The sequence below is a fragment of the Phacochoerus africanus genome, chromosome 1 (genome assembly GCF_016906955.1).
Source record: "Phacochoerus africanus isolate WHEZ1 chromosome 1, ROS_Pafr_v1, whole genome shotgun sequence".
Classification (NCBI taxonomy): domain Eukaryota; kingdom Metazoa; phylum Chordata; class Mammalia; order Artiodactyla; family Suidae; genus Phacochoerus; species Phacochoerus africanus.
In genome coordinates, this window is record NC_062544.1 from 220,701,265 (window position 1) to 220,719,494 (window position 18,230).

At 39.4% G+C, this 18,230-nt stretch overlaps 1 protein-coding gene across 3 annotated transcripts in view; it reads left to right on the plus strand.

Annotated features, from left to right (window-relative positions):
* Positions 1-3,041: 3,041 nt before the first annotated feature.
* GSK3B (glycogen synthase kinase 3 beta) overlaps positions 3,042-18,230 on the plus strand; it is a 227,803-nt gene continuing 212,614 nt past the window's right edge. For all 3 annotated transcript variants that reach the window (XM_047791405.1, XM_047791390.1, XM_047791399.1), the window contains exon 1: positions 3,042-3,626. In XM_047791405.1, coding sequence (XP_047647361.1) covers positions 3,539-3,626 — 88 coding nt within the window. In that variant the 5' untranslated portion in view covers positions 3,042-3,538. The remainder of the gene's footprint in view (positions 3,627-18,230) is intronic.

The following is an 18,230-nucleotide window of genomic DNA, read 5'->3' on the forward strand; positions in this document are numbered from 1 at the left end:
CCACAACAGGAACTCCAAAATTTTTTATTTTAAACAGTATTAGGTCAAAATATTTGAAGGCAGAAACAGTAAAGCTACTCATCATAACCTTAAGGTAGATCATTTTCGCACTTTATTATATACAAAATAATAGCCACAGCTTCAATTTGTATAACCTAAACATTTGTTATTAACTTTCCTGCTGGTATAATTTGGGGAGTAAAGAGGAAGGCAGGATTTCAAGATTTGCCTCACAGTATTTTAGGGAGTAGTGGCAAAGGTCTTTCATAATCGCTCGCATGGAGAGGCAACAGTCATTTGACAAAGTTATCATGCACTGAGTTTGCTTTTAACATTTTTTACCCTTATCCATGGCATCCAAAGACCTTCTGTTCTGTGTTCACTGCAAAGAACAAGAGCTTCTACTGCTCCTGAGCTATAAAACCTGTGACCAGGTTTGAGATTACAAATTGATCGCATGCTGGCCACATCTACCCTGGGATGTTCTTAGTTGGCCTGCAGGGTTTGGAAATATGGATTTAAAAACTGACAGATTTCATACAAAAATCCTACTTTAGGGTTTCTCTTGGGGCAAAAAAAGTACAGAATATCTCAGAACACTGGATCCACATTCCTCAGGGCAACAATCTGCTACAGCTGAACAGCTGCTCCCTTCAGTTACAGCACCGACACTCCAGTTCGCCACATTTCTTATCACTCCCCATTGTCTTACACCAGGCCAGTTTCACTGATTTGCTTTAATTTCCTGGTCCCAGTAGATATTTAAGTTTGCAAATCCTATGCAGACCGTTCCTGTCCCCCATTAAAGCATACTTTAGTCCCAAGTTCCTCAACAGTTTTCCAAAGCAATAGCTGGTTAATCTGATCAAGTATGGGTATTTTCACATGTGCTCTCTAGTGACAGCATCTTAACAGAAAGGGATGACTCTGCAGGTGGAAACTACAGGGACCACGGAATTAAATAAGGATGGCAACTGTCCAGTCTACCTTTTCTGCTATCCTGACGTAGCCATACCTCTGTCCTTAGGCAAACTATAGCAATCTGAACACTGGTCCACGTGTGAAGACCGCTTAGTTTATAGATCACTCTACTTCCAAAGAACCCAAACTGTGGAGGGCTATTCTGACTCCCCGTTTCCTCAGGGACTTCAGGATATCCGGCCTGACTGCACTTCCCCTCACCTGCTCTCGGGCCCATTTCGCTGAGGGCAGTCGCGCTCGAGGAGCGCGCGCAGCCAGCATGAGCTCATTTCTCAGGGGCGTTTCTGGAAGATCGGGCCTGGGCGCGCCCGCGCGCGGGGCTGTCGGCCTCACTCCTATCACTGGCCTTCGCGTTTGGGCGGGGCGCGGCCGCGTAGAGGTGGAAGCTTTGTTCTCAATTTAGCGTTTGAGAACTCGCACCCCTGCCTGGAAGCACACTGAATCCGTCCGGGCCTTTCGGGGAAGTAGCTGGCACTGGAGACGCGCTCTCCCCAGCGGAGGGAAACCTTGCGCGCACATTAGCCCCGCCCCGCCGGGAGCCTGCAGTCGGGAGGGGGAGAGAGCCCTTAAACCCTCAGTTCGCTTGAGCGCTCCGAGCCCGGACCGGCTGACTGCAGCAGTTTCCCACTGGCTGGCGAAGGGCTCGCGCTATCTGCGGTTTTCACACAGGCTGCGAGTAGCCACAGGCAAGCCTGTCTGACCATCCACCACGACCCCAGACGCGCTTCTCCCGGCTGTCGGGACCGCCGCCGAGGCCGAAGGCCAATCACACTGCAGCTAGGTCTCGCGATTGGAGGGCAGTGAGTGCCGATTGGCTACTGCTACCGCTTTCGGTCTCCCTCCTTTTCCCTTTTGCCCCCACTCCAGCTCCAAAGCTTGAGACCAATGAGAAGGCGCTTTATAGAGCCCTCCCTTCGCTTTCTACTTCTCCCCACCTTGGCCAGGGAGGAGACGTCCTGACTGGTCAGACTGTCCTCGGAAGCCCCATTCTCTTCACCAATCACCAAGGGAGGTACACTCCCAGCTGAGTTTTGGCCAATTACAAAGCGGTCGCGGCTCCCAGCCTTGTGGTTTCACCAGCAACTCCCGGCTTCACAGTTCCTAACTCTTCAAGCTTTTTCGTGAGAGCCGGCGACTCTGATTGGCCGCTGCTGCCATTGTCGAATTTCTCCTCCAGCCAGCCACAGTATCACTCCAACCCATCTTCTTCTCGGTCGTCTATCTTCGGCATTTTCCGCCCTTGGGCGTGATTTCCAGTGGTACTTTCTAATTGGCTCCTCTGGTCGATCGGCTTTTTCCGGGAGGAGCCGCAAACAAACGACGTCCGTGATTGGCTCCGCTCGGGCTTCGGCTCCCCTGCCGAAGGGGGCGGGCGCCGGGCTCGGCCGGCAATTCTCAGACGTCTGTTACGCGGGCGGCGGGGCGCTGGGCGGTGTAAGGCTGGGTGGGGGAGGAAGGAGGCGGAGGAGGAGTAGGAGGGGGGAGGGGTTGGGGAAGAGCTAGGCGGCTGCGCAGACGGCACTCCTCACACAGAACAGCCCCCGACCCGGGCGAATGCGGGCTTGCGCTGCCGCCGCCGCCGCCGCCGCTGCCGCCGCCGCCGCCGCCGCCCGGGCCCGAGTGACAAAGGAAGGAAGGAAGCGAGGAGGAGCCGGCCCCGCAGCCACTGACAGGGCTTCGGGCTGGGGGCAAAGCGCGGACACTTCCTGAGCGAGACCGAGCAGAGGCGAGGGGCGGGAGGGAGGGCGGTCGCGCCGGTGCCGTGGACGGGGGAGGGGGCCCCGAGGGACGGAAGCGGTTGCCGGGTTCCCATGTCCCCGGCGTATGGGGAGCAGTCGAGGAGCCGCTGCCTGGGGTCTGAAGGGAGCTGCCTCCGCCACCGCCATGGCCGCTGGATCCAGCCGCCGCCTGCAGCTGCTCCTGGCGCAATGAGGAGAGGAGCCGCCGCCACCGCCCGCCTCTGACTGACTCGCGACTCCGCCGCCTTCCAGTTCGCCGGGCCCCAGCCGTCAGCCCTCCGGATCCCGCCGCTGCCGGAGCCGCAGCGTTTCCCGTCGCATCTCCGAGCCACCCCCTCCCGCTCCCTCCCTCCTTCCCATCCCCCCTTCTTTTCAAGCGTGAGACTCGTGATCCTTCCGCCGCTTCCCTTCTTCATTGACTCGGAAAAAAAATCCCTGAGGAAAATATAATATTCAAAGTACTTATTTTCAATCAAGTATTTGCCCCCGTTTCACGTGATACATATTTTTTAGGACCTCCCACCCATTTCTACCCTCCAAGGAAAGGGAGGGGAGAGAATTGTATTTTTTTTTTCCCCAGTCCCAGATCATCTATATGTTAAATATCCGTACTGATCTGTCTTCAAGGAGAAATACATCGCTCGCATTTTTTTGTCGCTATACAAAAGGAGTGAAGAGCCAAGAGGACGAAGTCTTTTTTTTTTTTCCTGTGGGAGAACTTAATGCTGCGTTTATCATTAACCTAACACCCCAACATAAAACAAAAGGAAGAAGAGGAGGAAGGAAGGAAAAGAAGGTGATTCGGGAAGACAGTGATCATGTCAGGGCGGCCCAGAACCACCTCCTTTGCGGAGAGCTGCAAGCCAGTGCAGCAGCCTTCAGCTTTTGGCAGCATGAAAGTTAGCAGTGAGTATTGATTTTATTTTACACTCTTTCTCCACCTCACCCTTTAAATAAGAGACTTTGAAATACCAGGATCTTAAAATATGATGTCTGATACAACAATCAGAGATAATGGAAAAGGGCAGAAACCTGTCTTCTGTCAAGGATGAGGCAGCTCCCTCTTTTCTCCTCCCATACTCCCTCCCCCGGTCTCATTAACCTTGAATAGAGGGAATATGATTTTTATTTGGATGATTTGACTTGAAACATTTCTTATAGTTTCCTTGCTGTTGATAGCCAGCTTTATCAAGCAGTTGACTTATTTCCATCTTAAAATAGTGATGGAAGTGTTTACTTGGCTCATTCTCATGAATAAAGCGAAGGACAAGATTCATAAACCATTATGTGCTTTTGCAGTGTGTCTTTAGGAACAAGGGATAGTTAGCTCAGATCTCAGGGCTTATCATAGTTTTGTACACTTAATAGAGGGGCTAAATGTCACAGTCTCCTAACAGTTCTTTCTTGCCTTTGTGACTGTACAACGCATTTGTTCTTAATCCAGAGATGAACTTGCTCAGTGACCACTTTCACATTTCCAGGCAAGCATTGATTCCTCCTCTTAGAACGGACCCGTGAGGTTGATACTCAGTAGCAGTTGTATCTCAACATGCATTGTTTTAAATCTACCACTATAGAGTTAATATTTAATCAAAAGGTAACTTGGAAGTAGGTCCTGATTTTGATCGAGATTTGTATTGTCATGTTGTCAGATACTGAGTTGAATGTTAACTGTCACTGACCCTCCATATATCAGTTTTGGGGATGCCATTGCATTCAATACTTGCTAAATGATGTAAAGTTCAGGGGTCCCTTCTTAGGACTGTTTAAAATACTCTTGCATTGGTTTTCTTTAGGTAAGACTATCCAGTTAGAGGAATATGGATTTAGACCTTTTCATCATAGGTTTTGCAGAATGCTGTGGTCCTGGATATAATAGGGTATAATTTGGGCTCTGTTCAGGGTTATTACTAGACTGGACCCTCTTGCTAGATTTGTGCAGAAAAGTCTAGTTGAGTGGTACACTAAGTGTCATATGTTCCTGTGTTTCTCTGTTTATGTGGAATTTAAAGACAGTTTATTTAAACATACTTTCAGAATTTGACAAAAATATCTATTTTGTTTCCTTATTTCTCAAGAAAGGGGCATGATGAGGACAACGAAAAACTATTTGGTTGCCTAGAAGAAGGAGAGAATTGAACTGAAATTTTTTTTTTTTAAAGTATATGCTGTTATGTGAAATTGATTATATCCTTAAACAGCATAATATAATCACTCTTAATTGAACCCAGGATTTGATTCATGTTGGCCTTTGGAGCTTGCCTAAGACAGTGTAGTCCAAGGTAATAGCTGAATGGTAGTTTTTTTTTTTTTTTTGAGAGTTAAATTTTTTTTTGGTGACTAGCTAGTTCAGAATGCAGGGTATGTGAAGAGGGAAGCTGATGATGCATCTTTCAGGGAATGGTCAAGCTTTCTAAGCACTTCATGGGGTCATTTGAGAGGAATATTTTAAAATTCTGGAGTAATTTTCAGCTATGATGAAGCAAATCTTCTAATAGCTACTTAAGAGCCTATTGTGGTACTGGAGTGTTAGTATGTTTTTCATCTTAGTTAAAAAACCCCTCATAATCAATTTTAGGTAATTAATTTATTAGATCTATTTCAGAGAGCAAAACAATAGCTTATAATATTAAAGTTTGGAACTTCATTTTGTTTCCAGGATTCTCTTTGAAAATGACACTTTAATTCTTGATAGTGTGGATGTTGATTGAGAATGGAGTAATTCTTGCAAAGTGTGTGAGTTAAAGTGTCTTTTATTACTTCATGCAGCAACTTAACATTTAAAAAGTTGGAGTTCAGTGCTAATTAATTATGTGTTTTTGACAATCTTAACTTTAAAGATGTTTTAGAAGAAAGGGGAGTAGTTAAGCATTAGAGTGCTGGTGTTCCAAAAGACTCCTGTTCAAAAGAGGGATACATAAAAAATTATAGACGTTAGCCTGAAAAGCTTATCATTTAGTTGTTGTAGTTGTTTAGTTTGTATGGGACAAAATGTGAAAACAGTATCATGATGACTACAAAATTATGTAAATACAAATAGAAAGCTTTGTACAGAGGGATTAAAAAAAATAAAGGGTTGAGGTAAATGGGTTGGAGAGGATAGACTTCCTGTAGAGGTGTCTTTTAAGACAGGGGTTAAAGGAGGCTGTAACTTGAATTGACAGAGAAGCATAAAGGATTCTAGATGGAAGGAATGAAGAGAGGCACAGAGGTGGTGATTTTTGTATGACAGATCAACAAGTTTTGATTAATTTCAGTTAATTTATAAACTCAGATTGTTAAATCTGAATTTAAAGGGGCCTAAATAGGAAAATAAGAGAATTTGAGAAATGTGTTAACATTCATTGATGGAGGTCAGAGGGAGCCTCTAAAAGTTTGGAATTTACTGGAGGTTGCTGAATAAAATATTTGAAGATGGGGAGTTCCTGTCGTGGTGCAGCAGAAACCAATCCGACTAGGAACCATGAGGTTTCAGGTTTGATCCTTGGCCTCGATCAGGGGGTTAAGTATCTGGCGTCGTCGTGAGCTGTGGTGTAGGTTGCAGATGAGGCTCGAATCTGGTGTGGCTGTGGCTGTGGTGTAGGCTGGCAGCTGTAGCTCGGATTGGACCCCTAGCCTGGGAACCTCCATCTGCTGTGGGTGCCTCCCTAAAAAGCAGGGAAAAACAATTGAGGATGATTTGGGCAGCTGAGTTGTTGGATTAGAGTAGAGATATAAGAGCCTTTTTAGGGAGTAGTAGGAGTAGTGTATGTTGTGAATAATGAGAGAATATAAAGTAAAATGTGAAAATGTGATGAAAAGAACGCATTTGAGAAACAATGTGAATGAAGAACTGGCAGAACTTTGGATTGGTTTGAAGGGGAATATTTGGGAAGGAGTCAGGAGTTAAAAATAAATTCTGATGTTATTTGTCTGGGAGACTTGACCGCCGAGTTATATTGTTGATTGTAATGGGAAAGTTGAGAAAGTGCTGAGATGAGAGGGTAGATGAGTTCACTTTTTAAAAATTTAATATACAATAGGTTTCCTTGAAATTCAACAGACAGCAGTTACTGGCAACGACATTTAAATTTCCAGTCTATTGACTGCACTGTTTCTAATTTTTCTTCACCTAAAAATGTCAGATTTATTTTTGGGAGTAGTAAACTAAAGGTTTTTATTTAAATGCTTTCTATTTAAAGTCCTAAAAAAGAAAATAATTCTTTATGTAGATTGAAAAATCTCACACTTGAAACCTAAGTTATGCCTAGATTGGTATGCCTGATGGTAATTTATTCGAAAACGAAGAAAATACTTTTTGGACTAAACTGTGACATGAAAAATTTAGATATTTTATACGACCTTTAATCTTTTAAACTTGTTTTTCATAAATAATTGTCATTCTTAGGTAAACCTTGCATTTAAAATAATGGTAATATGCAGACTTTACCAGAAATTAAAAGTTGATTTTGTAAGTATTTTTTGCCTTTTTTTGTTGAGTTAAGCATTCATTCCAGTTTAAATCAGTATATTTGAATTTTTTTTTTTTCCTTTGGTGAAACCTGTTTTTGGATCCACTTCCAGATTCAAGTGTTAGTAAATAAGTGTTAATAGCTATACAGTTCTTCTGTAGAATCATGTGGTATTTTACTCAAAATAAAGATAGTAAGGGATGGTCTTTGGTTAAACTATTAGTAATAATCCTTTTGGTAAACTATTAGTGGAAATTTACCTAGTTGTCCAGCTAAGACAATGAGTATCACTTACTTCCTCATAAAACCTTTATAGATCAAGATTTTTTTTTTTTAGCGAAGAGAGAGTAATTGATAGTAGTTGCACCTTAACTGTGCAGTACTTAGCTGTATGGTGACTAAAATCAAAGAGCAGGTGTCAACCTAGAGTTTCTTTATTCTTAAGGGAGTTTAATCTCTTTGTGACACATATAAAAATTAGGTTATTAGAATTTAGCCTATTTATGGATTGTCCATATTAATGTGGAAGAGAGCTCATGTGTGAAACTGAAAACCAGAACTTTATTTTCATTCCTTTCCCCATCAGACCTTTCCAGAGTTGTTAAAACACTAAACCTTCATAGGTTCAATTGCATACTCTCTTGTCACTTGCACTTCTAGAATGCTAATTGTGAAATAACTCTAAATTGCAGGTACTAGGAAAAAACTTCAAGGCGCCTCAGAGAGTTACATACTGATTTATGATTGGGAATTGCATTTAGAAAATAGGTGACATTTCTCATTTCACTGGAATAGTTCAACTGAAAATCAGTGTATACTTGTACCTTGTGCTGGCTGCCCCTTGTTTTGGACTTGGGTTGCAGGTGTGAGATACTGTTTTGAAGAGGCATCAATACTGGGGACTCTAGAGTTTTTTGTGTCAGCAGCAGATTTTGAGACCATTGAGCTCTACTTTTGTGTGTGCTTTATGTTTAGAGAAGGCAGTGAAATGCCTGTGCTGACCCTGGTGCCACAGTTCCATACTTGTTGGAGGTGTTCCACACTTGCTTGTGCTGACCCTGGTGCCACAGTTCCATACACTCTTGGGATTGTTGGACAGGGATGGGATGGGGCAAGCTGTGGGACTGCTGTGTCTCTTGTGATGCTCCACCCTGCAACAGAGAATAGAGGGGCAGAGCACGTGGGTGTGATGGAATTATATGCTGGTATTAACAGGACCAACCTGATTTCCTAAATATTGTTCTACTAAGGACATAATCACCATGAATAAATGAATTTGTTGGAATGTTTAGCATCATTTTCTAGCCTTTTTTTTGTGTGTGGGGGGGTGGAGAGGGAATCTTGTGTGATATTTAAAGATAGAAGTATTTTCATGGTTCATTGGTTTTAAAGTAGAGGTTGCAATTTTTGCTTCTATCTTGGGTGATATAGATCTTTCTTGTTATATAAATTATCTTTGAAAATGATTGAGTGCGATGTAGAAATTATTTGAAGACCTGTGTGAATAGAGCAGCAAGGAAAAACTGACAGTGGAGTTAAAGGAAAATAATTTGTTTTCCCAAGATTTCCTGCTATTATGATAAAGGATAAAGAGATATTTATTCTTTTTTTTTTTTTTTTTTGGCCGTTCCTGGGCCAGGGATCAAACTCTTGCCACAATAGTGGCCCAAGCTACGGCAGTGGCAATACCAGGTCCTTAACTGCTAGGCCACCAGGCAATTCCAAGGGATATTTATTCTGTTCTATTTATTATTTTTTTATTCTAGTTTTAAAAAATAAGTTAATATTTAGCACATAATGGACATTCAGTAAATTATTTCAGTTTGTACCCATGTTTGTAATATGCTTGGTCTGGCACAAGATATAAAGACACAGCTTTTTAGATTTGGATTTTTAGTTTGCAGTTTCCTTTGTCACTTTTGCTCATGTTTTGGGAAGAAAGGTTTACTTTCAAAGGGTATGCAAGTTGAAATTCTGATAATTATAAAATCATCCTTTTATAATGATTTTTTTCCATTATTGCTGGTTTGCAGTTGAATAGTTTCCTTAGATCAGATTGAAGCAGTGATATTTGCTTATTTTGAAACAAATTCTGCCAAACCAACTTTTCCTTTTGTGTCTACGATACCATGGCCAACAATGGCACAAATGTGAGCCTTTAACGTATTCCCTTGTTAACATAGTCTGCAGTTGTTAATTTCTTGAATGTCCTTTCAAATCATTTTAATAATAAAAAGTAAACATTTGTGACAAAGGAGGCACTATTTTTCTGCAAACTCATATTTTCAATAATGGTATAATTTAAATGAATTTACAGACTGAGGATTGAATGAGCATGCTCTAAAGCCAGAGAGATGTTAGGTAAACAGGCAAAAATATTAGTAACCTTGGTGAAAAGCATAACATTAATACTCCATTTTTCCATTACTATTAATTGTATCCTGTTGAATTTCTTGGCTTAGGAAGCTTAGGTTGCTTTAATAGAAAGGGGCCATGAATAATGAGATTGACATGTGATATATCCATTGCATGTTTACTACATGCTAATAAGAACTCTGCCGAATTCTTTACCTGCAACAGGTCTTTTTTTTTTTTTTTTTGGTCTTTTTAGGGCTGCACCCTTGGCATATGGAGGTTCCCAGGTTAGGGGTTTAATTGGAGCTGCGGCTGCTGACCTACACCACAACCACAGCAATGAGGGATCCAAGCCACATCTGAGACCTACACCACCGCTCATGGCAATGCTAGATCCTTAACCCACTGAACAAGGTCAGGGATGAACCGGAAACGTCATGGTTCCTAATTAGATTCGTATTTGCTGTGCCACAATGGGAACTCCCATGCAACAGCTCTTTTAATCATTACACCTCTACAAAGTGGCTAATACTATTATCCCTACTTTATAGATACGTAAATGAGATTTAGAGAGGTGAAACAACTTGCCTAAGATTGCCTGACCAGAAAGTTACTTTGCTAGAATTGAAACCCATGCATTCTGATTCTAGAGCTCTTGCTCTTTATTATAAATGTTGCAAAGAATGGATTGCTGTTACCTTAACACTTGGATTCCAGAGATAAGCTAAAGTGCCCTTTGCTTCTAGGATAGTTTTTCATTGATAATTTGGCAGTGCCTGCGTAAGACTTTCATGATTAGTACTACTTTTCAAATTAGTTTCAGGCATGCCTGTTAGCAAATACTTAAATTACTTAAATACTTATTTTGGAAAAAAATGCTCAGTTCTTTTAAGATTTCAGAGGAAACATATTAATTTGAACATTGAAAATATTAGGGCTTCTGCCATCACAAAAGGAAAAATAAGTAATATATGGTATTTTTTTGTTTCATATTTGGTTGGAGCTGATTTTTATTGAAAAGTATTGATTGTTCATAAGTAAATTTTTATTGAATGGTATTGATTGTTCATAAGTAAATTCTTTCCAGGTAATATTAGAATGTGATTCTCCAAATTAGCCGTTATTAAGGATATTATTTCTATCCATCTCTTCCTATAGGTTGTGAAGTGTTCGAAGTGTTCTACTCTTCCTTTCAGTATTTGACGGCAAAGTTCATGAAAGTTTTTAAAATTATTATTTTTATATGTATATAGGCAATCAGTTAAGTATCTTTTGGCTACTTGTTATGTCTGAAACTGTGAGCCTTCACAGTTTAGTTTTTGATTTTCTTTTTTTCGTTAAAGGATAATAGTGTGCATCAGTGTGCATTTGGGTTATTTGGAACTTCATCTTTCTGGAATTGGTTAGTATTTGACAATCAGGAAGTAAATCAGAAAGTAAATCAGAAAGGCTTCCGAGCAGCTGAAATCCTCACACAAATGGTGTATCCACTTTTCTCTATTTTTTGGCTTTTATTTAGAGTTCTTTTTTCTTTTTTGGCCACATCTATGGCATGCAGAAGTTCCCAGGCAAGGGATCAAAACTTAGCCACAAGGAGTTCCCGTCGTGGCTCAGTGGTTAACAAATCCAACTAGGAACCATGAGGTTGTGGGTTCCATCCCTGGCCTTGCTCAGTGGGTTAAGGATCCGGCGTTGTGGTGAGCTGTGGTGCAGATTGCAGATGCGGCTCAGATCCTGAGTTACTGTGGCTGTGGCGTAGGCCTGCAGCTGTAGCTCTGATTGGACCCCTAGCCTGGAAACCTCCATGTGCTGAGGGAGCGGCCCAAGAAAATGGCAAAAAGACAAAAGAAAAAAAAAAGCAAAAAAACTGAGCCACAGCAGTGACAAAGCTGGGTCCTTAACTGCTAGGCCAACAGGGAACTCCCTGGAGTTCTTTTTTTTTTTTTTAATTTAATACATAATTCTAAATCATTCAGTTGCCTTTTAAAGTTAAAAAAATTTTTTTTTTCTTTCTTTTTAAGGCCGCACCTGTGGCATATGGGAGTTCCCGGGCTAGGAGTCAGATTGGAGCTGCAGCTGAGGCCTACCCCACAGCCACAGCAACACCGTCCTAGCTGCATCTGTGACCTATGCTGCAGTTTGTGGCAACACCAGATCCTTAACCTACTGAGTGAGGCCAGAGATTGAACCTGCATCCTCATGGAGACTATGTTGGGTCCTTAATCCGCTGAGCCACAAAGGAAACTCCTAGTTGTCTTTTTTTTTTTTTTTAACTGTAAATTAGAAGGGAATGAATGTACACTGATACTAAGCATTAAACCTTCTAAAAAGTATAGGCAGACAATTCAGGAAAACAGGCATATTGGGATTACTTAGTGTAGGCTTACACTGCTCCAGGGGACATCACTCTGATAATTGTTCAAAATGTTGACCTAGAAAAAGTTAAATTATACTAACTTCACTCTCTTTTAAAAGGACGGGGGGGGGGGGGGGGAAGAAAGTCTCTTCTGAATAGCTGAGGTTCTGTAGTAACTCCTCACTGCATCAGACAGTCTCTAATTTCTTGGTTACTGAAGTGATGAGGAAGAAAACTGGGTCATCTCTGTCTGGTTGACCAACTCTAGTTGGCTTTCAGTGATATGGATAAAGGTACTAAAAGACTTCAGTATGCTAGCCCAGAGTATCATTTCCAACTCTTTCTTCCATAGTTCATTTATATATATTATTCAGCAACAGTCATCTCAGCAACTCAGCAACAGTTGTCTTTTTTTTTTTTTTTTTATTGTGGTTTACATGGAGTTGGTGTTTGGATTTTGACATGCCCTTCACTTCTATTTGCAGAATGCTTAGAAGGCCCTGCATGAAGTCTTTTAAGCTTTCTTTTGAATTGTGATTAACTGTTAGAGAGTAACTACCAAATACACTTATGGCCTCTATAACGAGAATTGAAAAGGTAGGTATATTAATTGTTGATCTGAAGGACAGTCATGACAAAGTACTTTTTTCTTTTTTGGAAGTCTAAGAAATTCTTAGGGGTTTATTTGACTAATATAAGAGAAAAGATGTTTCAGATTCTTTTCCAAGGAAGGCTAACCTATTTTTTTTTTTTAGATGTGACTCCCTCTACTTCCCCTTATTTCGTAAAATCAGTTAATTCTTCTTATTTCATTAACCACTTTCTTCATGATCTGTGTTGAAATTATTGAGCTGAGTTAAATTTCTCCTCCTAGACTTTTGAGTTCCTAAAGGCAGCACCTGGAAAATTGGAGTGCTAGAGTTATGCCTGCCATCAGACTGACAGTATTGTAGGTGCATTTACTGTCTTACTAGAATTTTAGAGCTTTTGCACTTCACACATTAATTAAACTCTGAAGGGAAGGGGGAATCTTTGAGTTGGTAGGGCTTCCATAATGATACATAGTTATATGTATATCGCATTTACATAATGTACAGTGACAACCACAATTATATTATTAATTGGATGCTGTATGATAAACAATTCCATACTTGTCTTATTTACATATTTTGCTTTAAAAAATGGAATTTACTTACATTCAGAAGTTAAAAGCATTCATCAATCTCCGTTTCTGCCTGTAGCTACTGGTTCTCTTTCTTGGAGACAGCTAGGATTCTCATTTCTTAGGTATCATTCCATAGATATTCTGAATCTTTACAGGTAATTTCTGTTGTGGAGTTACATTTTGTGTATACAGACCTATATTAATCCTGGCTTTAGCATAAGAGTGTTAGAATTAAAACAAAATTTAAATCAGTTATTCCAGAAAATTGCTATTGTTTTTCATCCTAGTAGATTACTAAACCCTTATTTTTCCAAATGTGAGTTAGATGAGAAGTACAAAGATGAGAGAGTGCTTCTCTTGTCATTAAGAGGTAAAGTGATAATAATCATAACCAATGAACTTTTGGTGGCACATTTAAAATATTTGCCACGGTTTGTGTAATTGAGAAATCGTGTATAGTATCAAGTAGATATTGTGTGTTCTTGCAGGAAATAGTTGTTTATTTTATGGTAAAGAAAAAGACAAAGATAATTGATATTTTACCTTAACTTTCTATTTTTCTAACATCTTAGATGAGAAAACCTGTTCTCTTGAGAGATCAGAGGCGCAGAGTGCGTCAATGTCAGTGAAGCCTGTGCCTTTTACCTCTTTAAGAGCGCACGGTTTCATTCTGCTCCTAAACCAAGCATTCCTTAGTCTTTAACATTAAAAAAAAGTTGTTTTACTAAGTAATTCATTCAGTCTTATGATTAAAGAAATTAAAGAGTGTGGAAAGTCTTATTATGGAAACTAAACTTTTGTCCCTCATTTCTGTTTCTCAGAGGCAGCTTTAGTTATGACAGCTATTTTCTTTAGTAGTTTTGTCATAATTTTAATTAGTATGTTGTTTGTCTGTTTCTTAAAATTATTTTTAGTTATTACTTACTGTCATTCCCACCTCCCTTTTACTATTTTACTAATATAATTATATCATTATTTTTAAATAATTATTTTATTTATTATTATTAATGATTAATATTCAATGTGTAGACATTACACAATATTTGCAGAAGTGAGTAGTATACAGTGATTATATTTCTTTTTAAAAACTGAATTATTGATACATAATTCACATACCATAAAATTCATTAATTTAAGGTATATGGCTCAGTGGTTTTCAGTATTCACAGAGTCAGGCAACCATTTCCAGTCTAATTTTAGAACATTTTTATCACCCCCAAAAGAAACCCTCTATCCATTAGTAATCATTCCTTACGTTTCCCTTCCTCTCAGCTCTAGGCAGCCGCTAATCTATTCTCTGTCTCTATGGATTTGCCTATTCTCGACATTTCATGTAAATGAAATCATACAATATGTGGCCTTTTGTGACAGGCTTCTTCTTTTACTTCACATGCTGTCTTCTAGGTTCATCCATGTTATAACATTTATCAGTACCTCATTACTTTTTATTGTTGAATAATATTCCATTATATGGAAATGCTACCCATTTGTTTATCTGTTCATCAGTCAGTGGACACTGGATACTCACCTTTTTGTCTGTCATCAGTGATGATGCTATGAGCATTTGCAAGCAGATTTTTGTGTAGATGTATTTTCAGATTTTCAAGGTATTTACTTAGTGGAATTGCCAGGTCATATGGTAACTCCCTTTAATGTTTTAAAGATTTATCAAATTGTTTCCAAAGTAGCGATCACATTTCCTTTCCTTTTTTTTTTACACTTTTTTTGTTGCCATTTTCTTTATCTTGCACAACTTGCAATGATCACCATCTTGTTTTTTCTCAAATTCTATTAAGCATTCTCTAGACTCTGCTTACCCTCTGTTCTTTTCCGGAATATCTTTTTTCCTAGAGTCCTGTCCTGCTGGGATCTGACTTGGTTCTTCTCCAGGCCCTTGCTGTCCAGCTGTCATCCTTTGACTTCCTTCATTGCTCTTCAGGGTTCACTCTCCTATTTCCTTGTCCCCTTGTCTTTGCATCACTGAATACTTATCTAACATAATCTCAGGACATCAGCCAGCAGTGCCTGGAGTATACACTGTTTGGTAGATGTTTCTGGAAAAGTTTGTAGTTGGTTGTGTTTTCCACATTTGCTCCAAAAGGATAATTAAGAGGTTGATACACTTTTTTGGCAGGTGTCTCACCTTTTCAGTATCTAGATACTGAGACATAGACGTTTGGGAAATTTGTATTGTTATGATCAAGTGATTACCATTCCAACGTGAAACAACAACATGAAGCAATTATACAAATACAAATGATATAAATATTAAGCAGTTGTTTAAACCAGAGTGTTCAATAGAAATATAATGTAAGCCACAAATGTGAGTCTTTTATGTAATTTAAATTTTCTAGGAGCCACATTAAAAAGAGTAAAGAGACAGTTAACTTAATTTTAAGAATATGTTTTATTTAAGGCAGCATATCTGAAATATTATTCCAATATGTAATCAATATAAAATTTACTAATGATAAAATTTGCATTTTGGGGTACTAAATCTTCACAACCTCTAGTGGGTATTTTATTCTCGTAGCAATCCTAATTTGGAGTAGCCACATTTTAAGGTAGCCACTGGTTGCTGGTTATTATACTGAACAGTAGTGGTGCAGGTTTAGAATTTTCCAGGAATTGTGTTATTATGTAATATTGTTGTCAGTCTGTCTAATCACATACGTATAGTCTATTTATTCTCACGGAACAGATAAAGTGTAGTTTAAAAACACTTCATTGATTTGTCTCATTGCTTTGTTTTGTTTTTACTCATGTCTTCAGTTAATTTTGAAATTATATACCACATTAAAGGAGGTTGAGAGATTTATGTTCTTCAGAAAGGTGCTTGGTGTAGGAGGTAATGACTTTTTTCCCCATATTTTAGTACATCTGTTAAAAATATATATTAAAATTCTTATTGTTACACTTGTTAGATGTTGTCATTACCATGATTGTCCTGGTCCCAATGGAATCTTATTAGCCTAAATATTTGTCATAAATTTTATCCCCTTGCTATCTCAAAGACCTCCCCAGTTTTTAGAATTGCACATGCTACACAACTACTTAGTCTTCCATGCCTTTTTTCCAAGGCATGAGATGCATTTATTTGCATGTTAACTCCTTTAGCACAATCACTCTCATATTCTGCATTGTATTCTATAGTTAACTTGTCTTATCTCTCCCTAGATGATTATAAATTATAGTGTGGCAAAAACAGTATTTTACTCACCTTTGTATTTCCTGCAGTGTGGAACACAGTGCTTTCTATAGTGGGTTACTTTAATGCATATTTGAGTTGAAAGCAATTTTTTATGCTAGTTACATGTATACTATATGTGATAGTTACATGGTGTTAGAGTTTCCAGGTTATCAAACTATCATTGATGTTTCTAGGAACACTTAAGTCTTGATAAAGAAATTAATTTATAAAGCTAGACCTGGGTTTTTCTTTAAACATGAAGGAGTAGTAGTAGTGAAAGCAAAGAGACAAAGAAATATAGACACTTAGGTTATACTGCGGATTAGCGCAGAGTGGCTGTGAACTCTGAAAGGATAGCTGAATGAAAGAACTAACTTGGGTGCAAGGTTGCACTGGTTGGTAAGCACAATATCTTTGAAATGTTGAGTCTGTCCAGCTACTACAATATCCCCAAGCCTTCTAGGAGTTTATTTGGAGTGGATGAAGGTAGAAGAGAGATTTAGAATAACGAAAAGTGACAAATCAGTTCATTTATTTTCACCAAGTAGCTTATTCTGCAGGAGACATAAATAGGCTATTTTAATATGAACAAGCTCTTTCACCATTGATGTATTTAGAGATGGAATTATATTGTGGGGGTTTATGAAAACTAATTTTTACAGGTTCTCTCTTTTTTTTTTAATCTCTCAGATAGTATTTGTCTGATATAGTGTATATTAGTATGTCAATTCAAGAGCTTTCCCAGAGAAAGTAAGAACTATTAATAAACAATATAGATTCTCTTGCTAAATAAGACAGCTTCTTAAATAGTGTAAAATTTGGCTGCCTGTATTGGGTTTTGAGAAATCATGTCATCAGGCTAATAATTTGGTTTTTACTGATCAACGTGGTATCTGCTTCTCTGACTAAATGTGTACATTGTAAGATGTTTGGCTGGCCTAGGGCATGATTCTTAGATGAAGAGAGTTATTTTCTCTGTAAGTAGCAAGTGCTTGCTGTGCCCTTGAATCTGAGAAGAGTACTAAAGAACAAAGTGTACTTCTGTTTAAATTCAGTTGAACATCAGGGATAACCTTTATTGAGAGGCTTTTGAGACTTTAGAATTACAGTATATCTTTACCTCCTGTCATTTTCTAGAAAATTAAAGAATGGCTGTCTACTCTCAAAGGATAGAGGACATGTTCTAGTATTATATTTTTGCTGTAGTGGAGAATGAGTACGTAGTAAGAAACAAAGAGCCTGTGCGTAGTGACTTCTGAAGTAGGAGTAGGTGGGCCAGTTCCTGGGGTCCTTAGAAAAGAAAGATCCCCCAGAGCCAGAGATTTTCTGCCTCTACCATCTGGTATGTGGCATCGGTATAAATTATAGAGCTTGTCAGCTGTCATTTGTTTAGGAGTGATGTATTGTTTAAAAATGCTACTTTATGTTCCAATTAAAAACGACATATTTTTGTTTCTTACATATACTTAAGAAAGGCTGTGTACTTTCTAAAGTTTAGGGAAGAGGTAAGAAATGCTGCTATTGGAGTGCCCATTGCGGCTTAGCAGTAGGGAACCCGACTAGTATCCGTGAAGATGTGGGCTCAATCCCTGGCCTTGCTCAGTGGGTTAAAAATCTGGTGTTGCGGTAGGCTGAGGTATAGGTCATGGATGTGACTTGGATCTCGTGTTGCTGTGGCTGTGGTGTCCGCTGGCAGCTGCAGCTCTGATTCGACCTCTAGCCTGGGAGCCTCCATATGCCTTGTGTGTGACCCTAAAAAGACAAAGGATAAAAGAAAAAAAAGAAAGAAATGCTGTTGTTGACCATAGGCGTGAGGGTTGGGGAAGAAGTTAATTAGAAAAAAGGTTATGGTTGTGATGAGTATTGAGTTTCCCTGGATGCTAATGATGGGAGCCCAGATCTCAGAACTAGAATCATTCAAATTCAGCTATCTTTGAGTGTTTACTGTGTGCCAAGCACTATTGTTTCATTTAACTTTAACAAGGCTTTATCT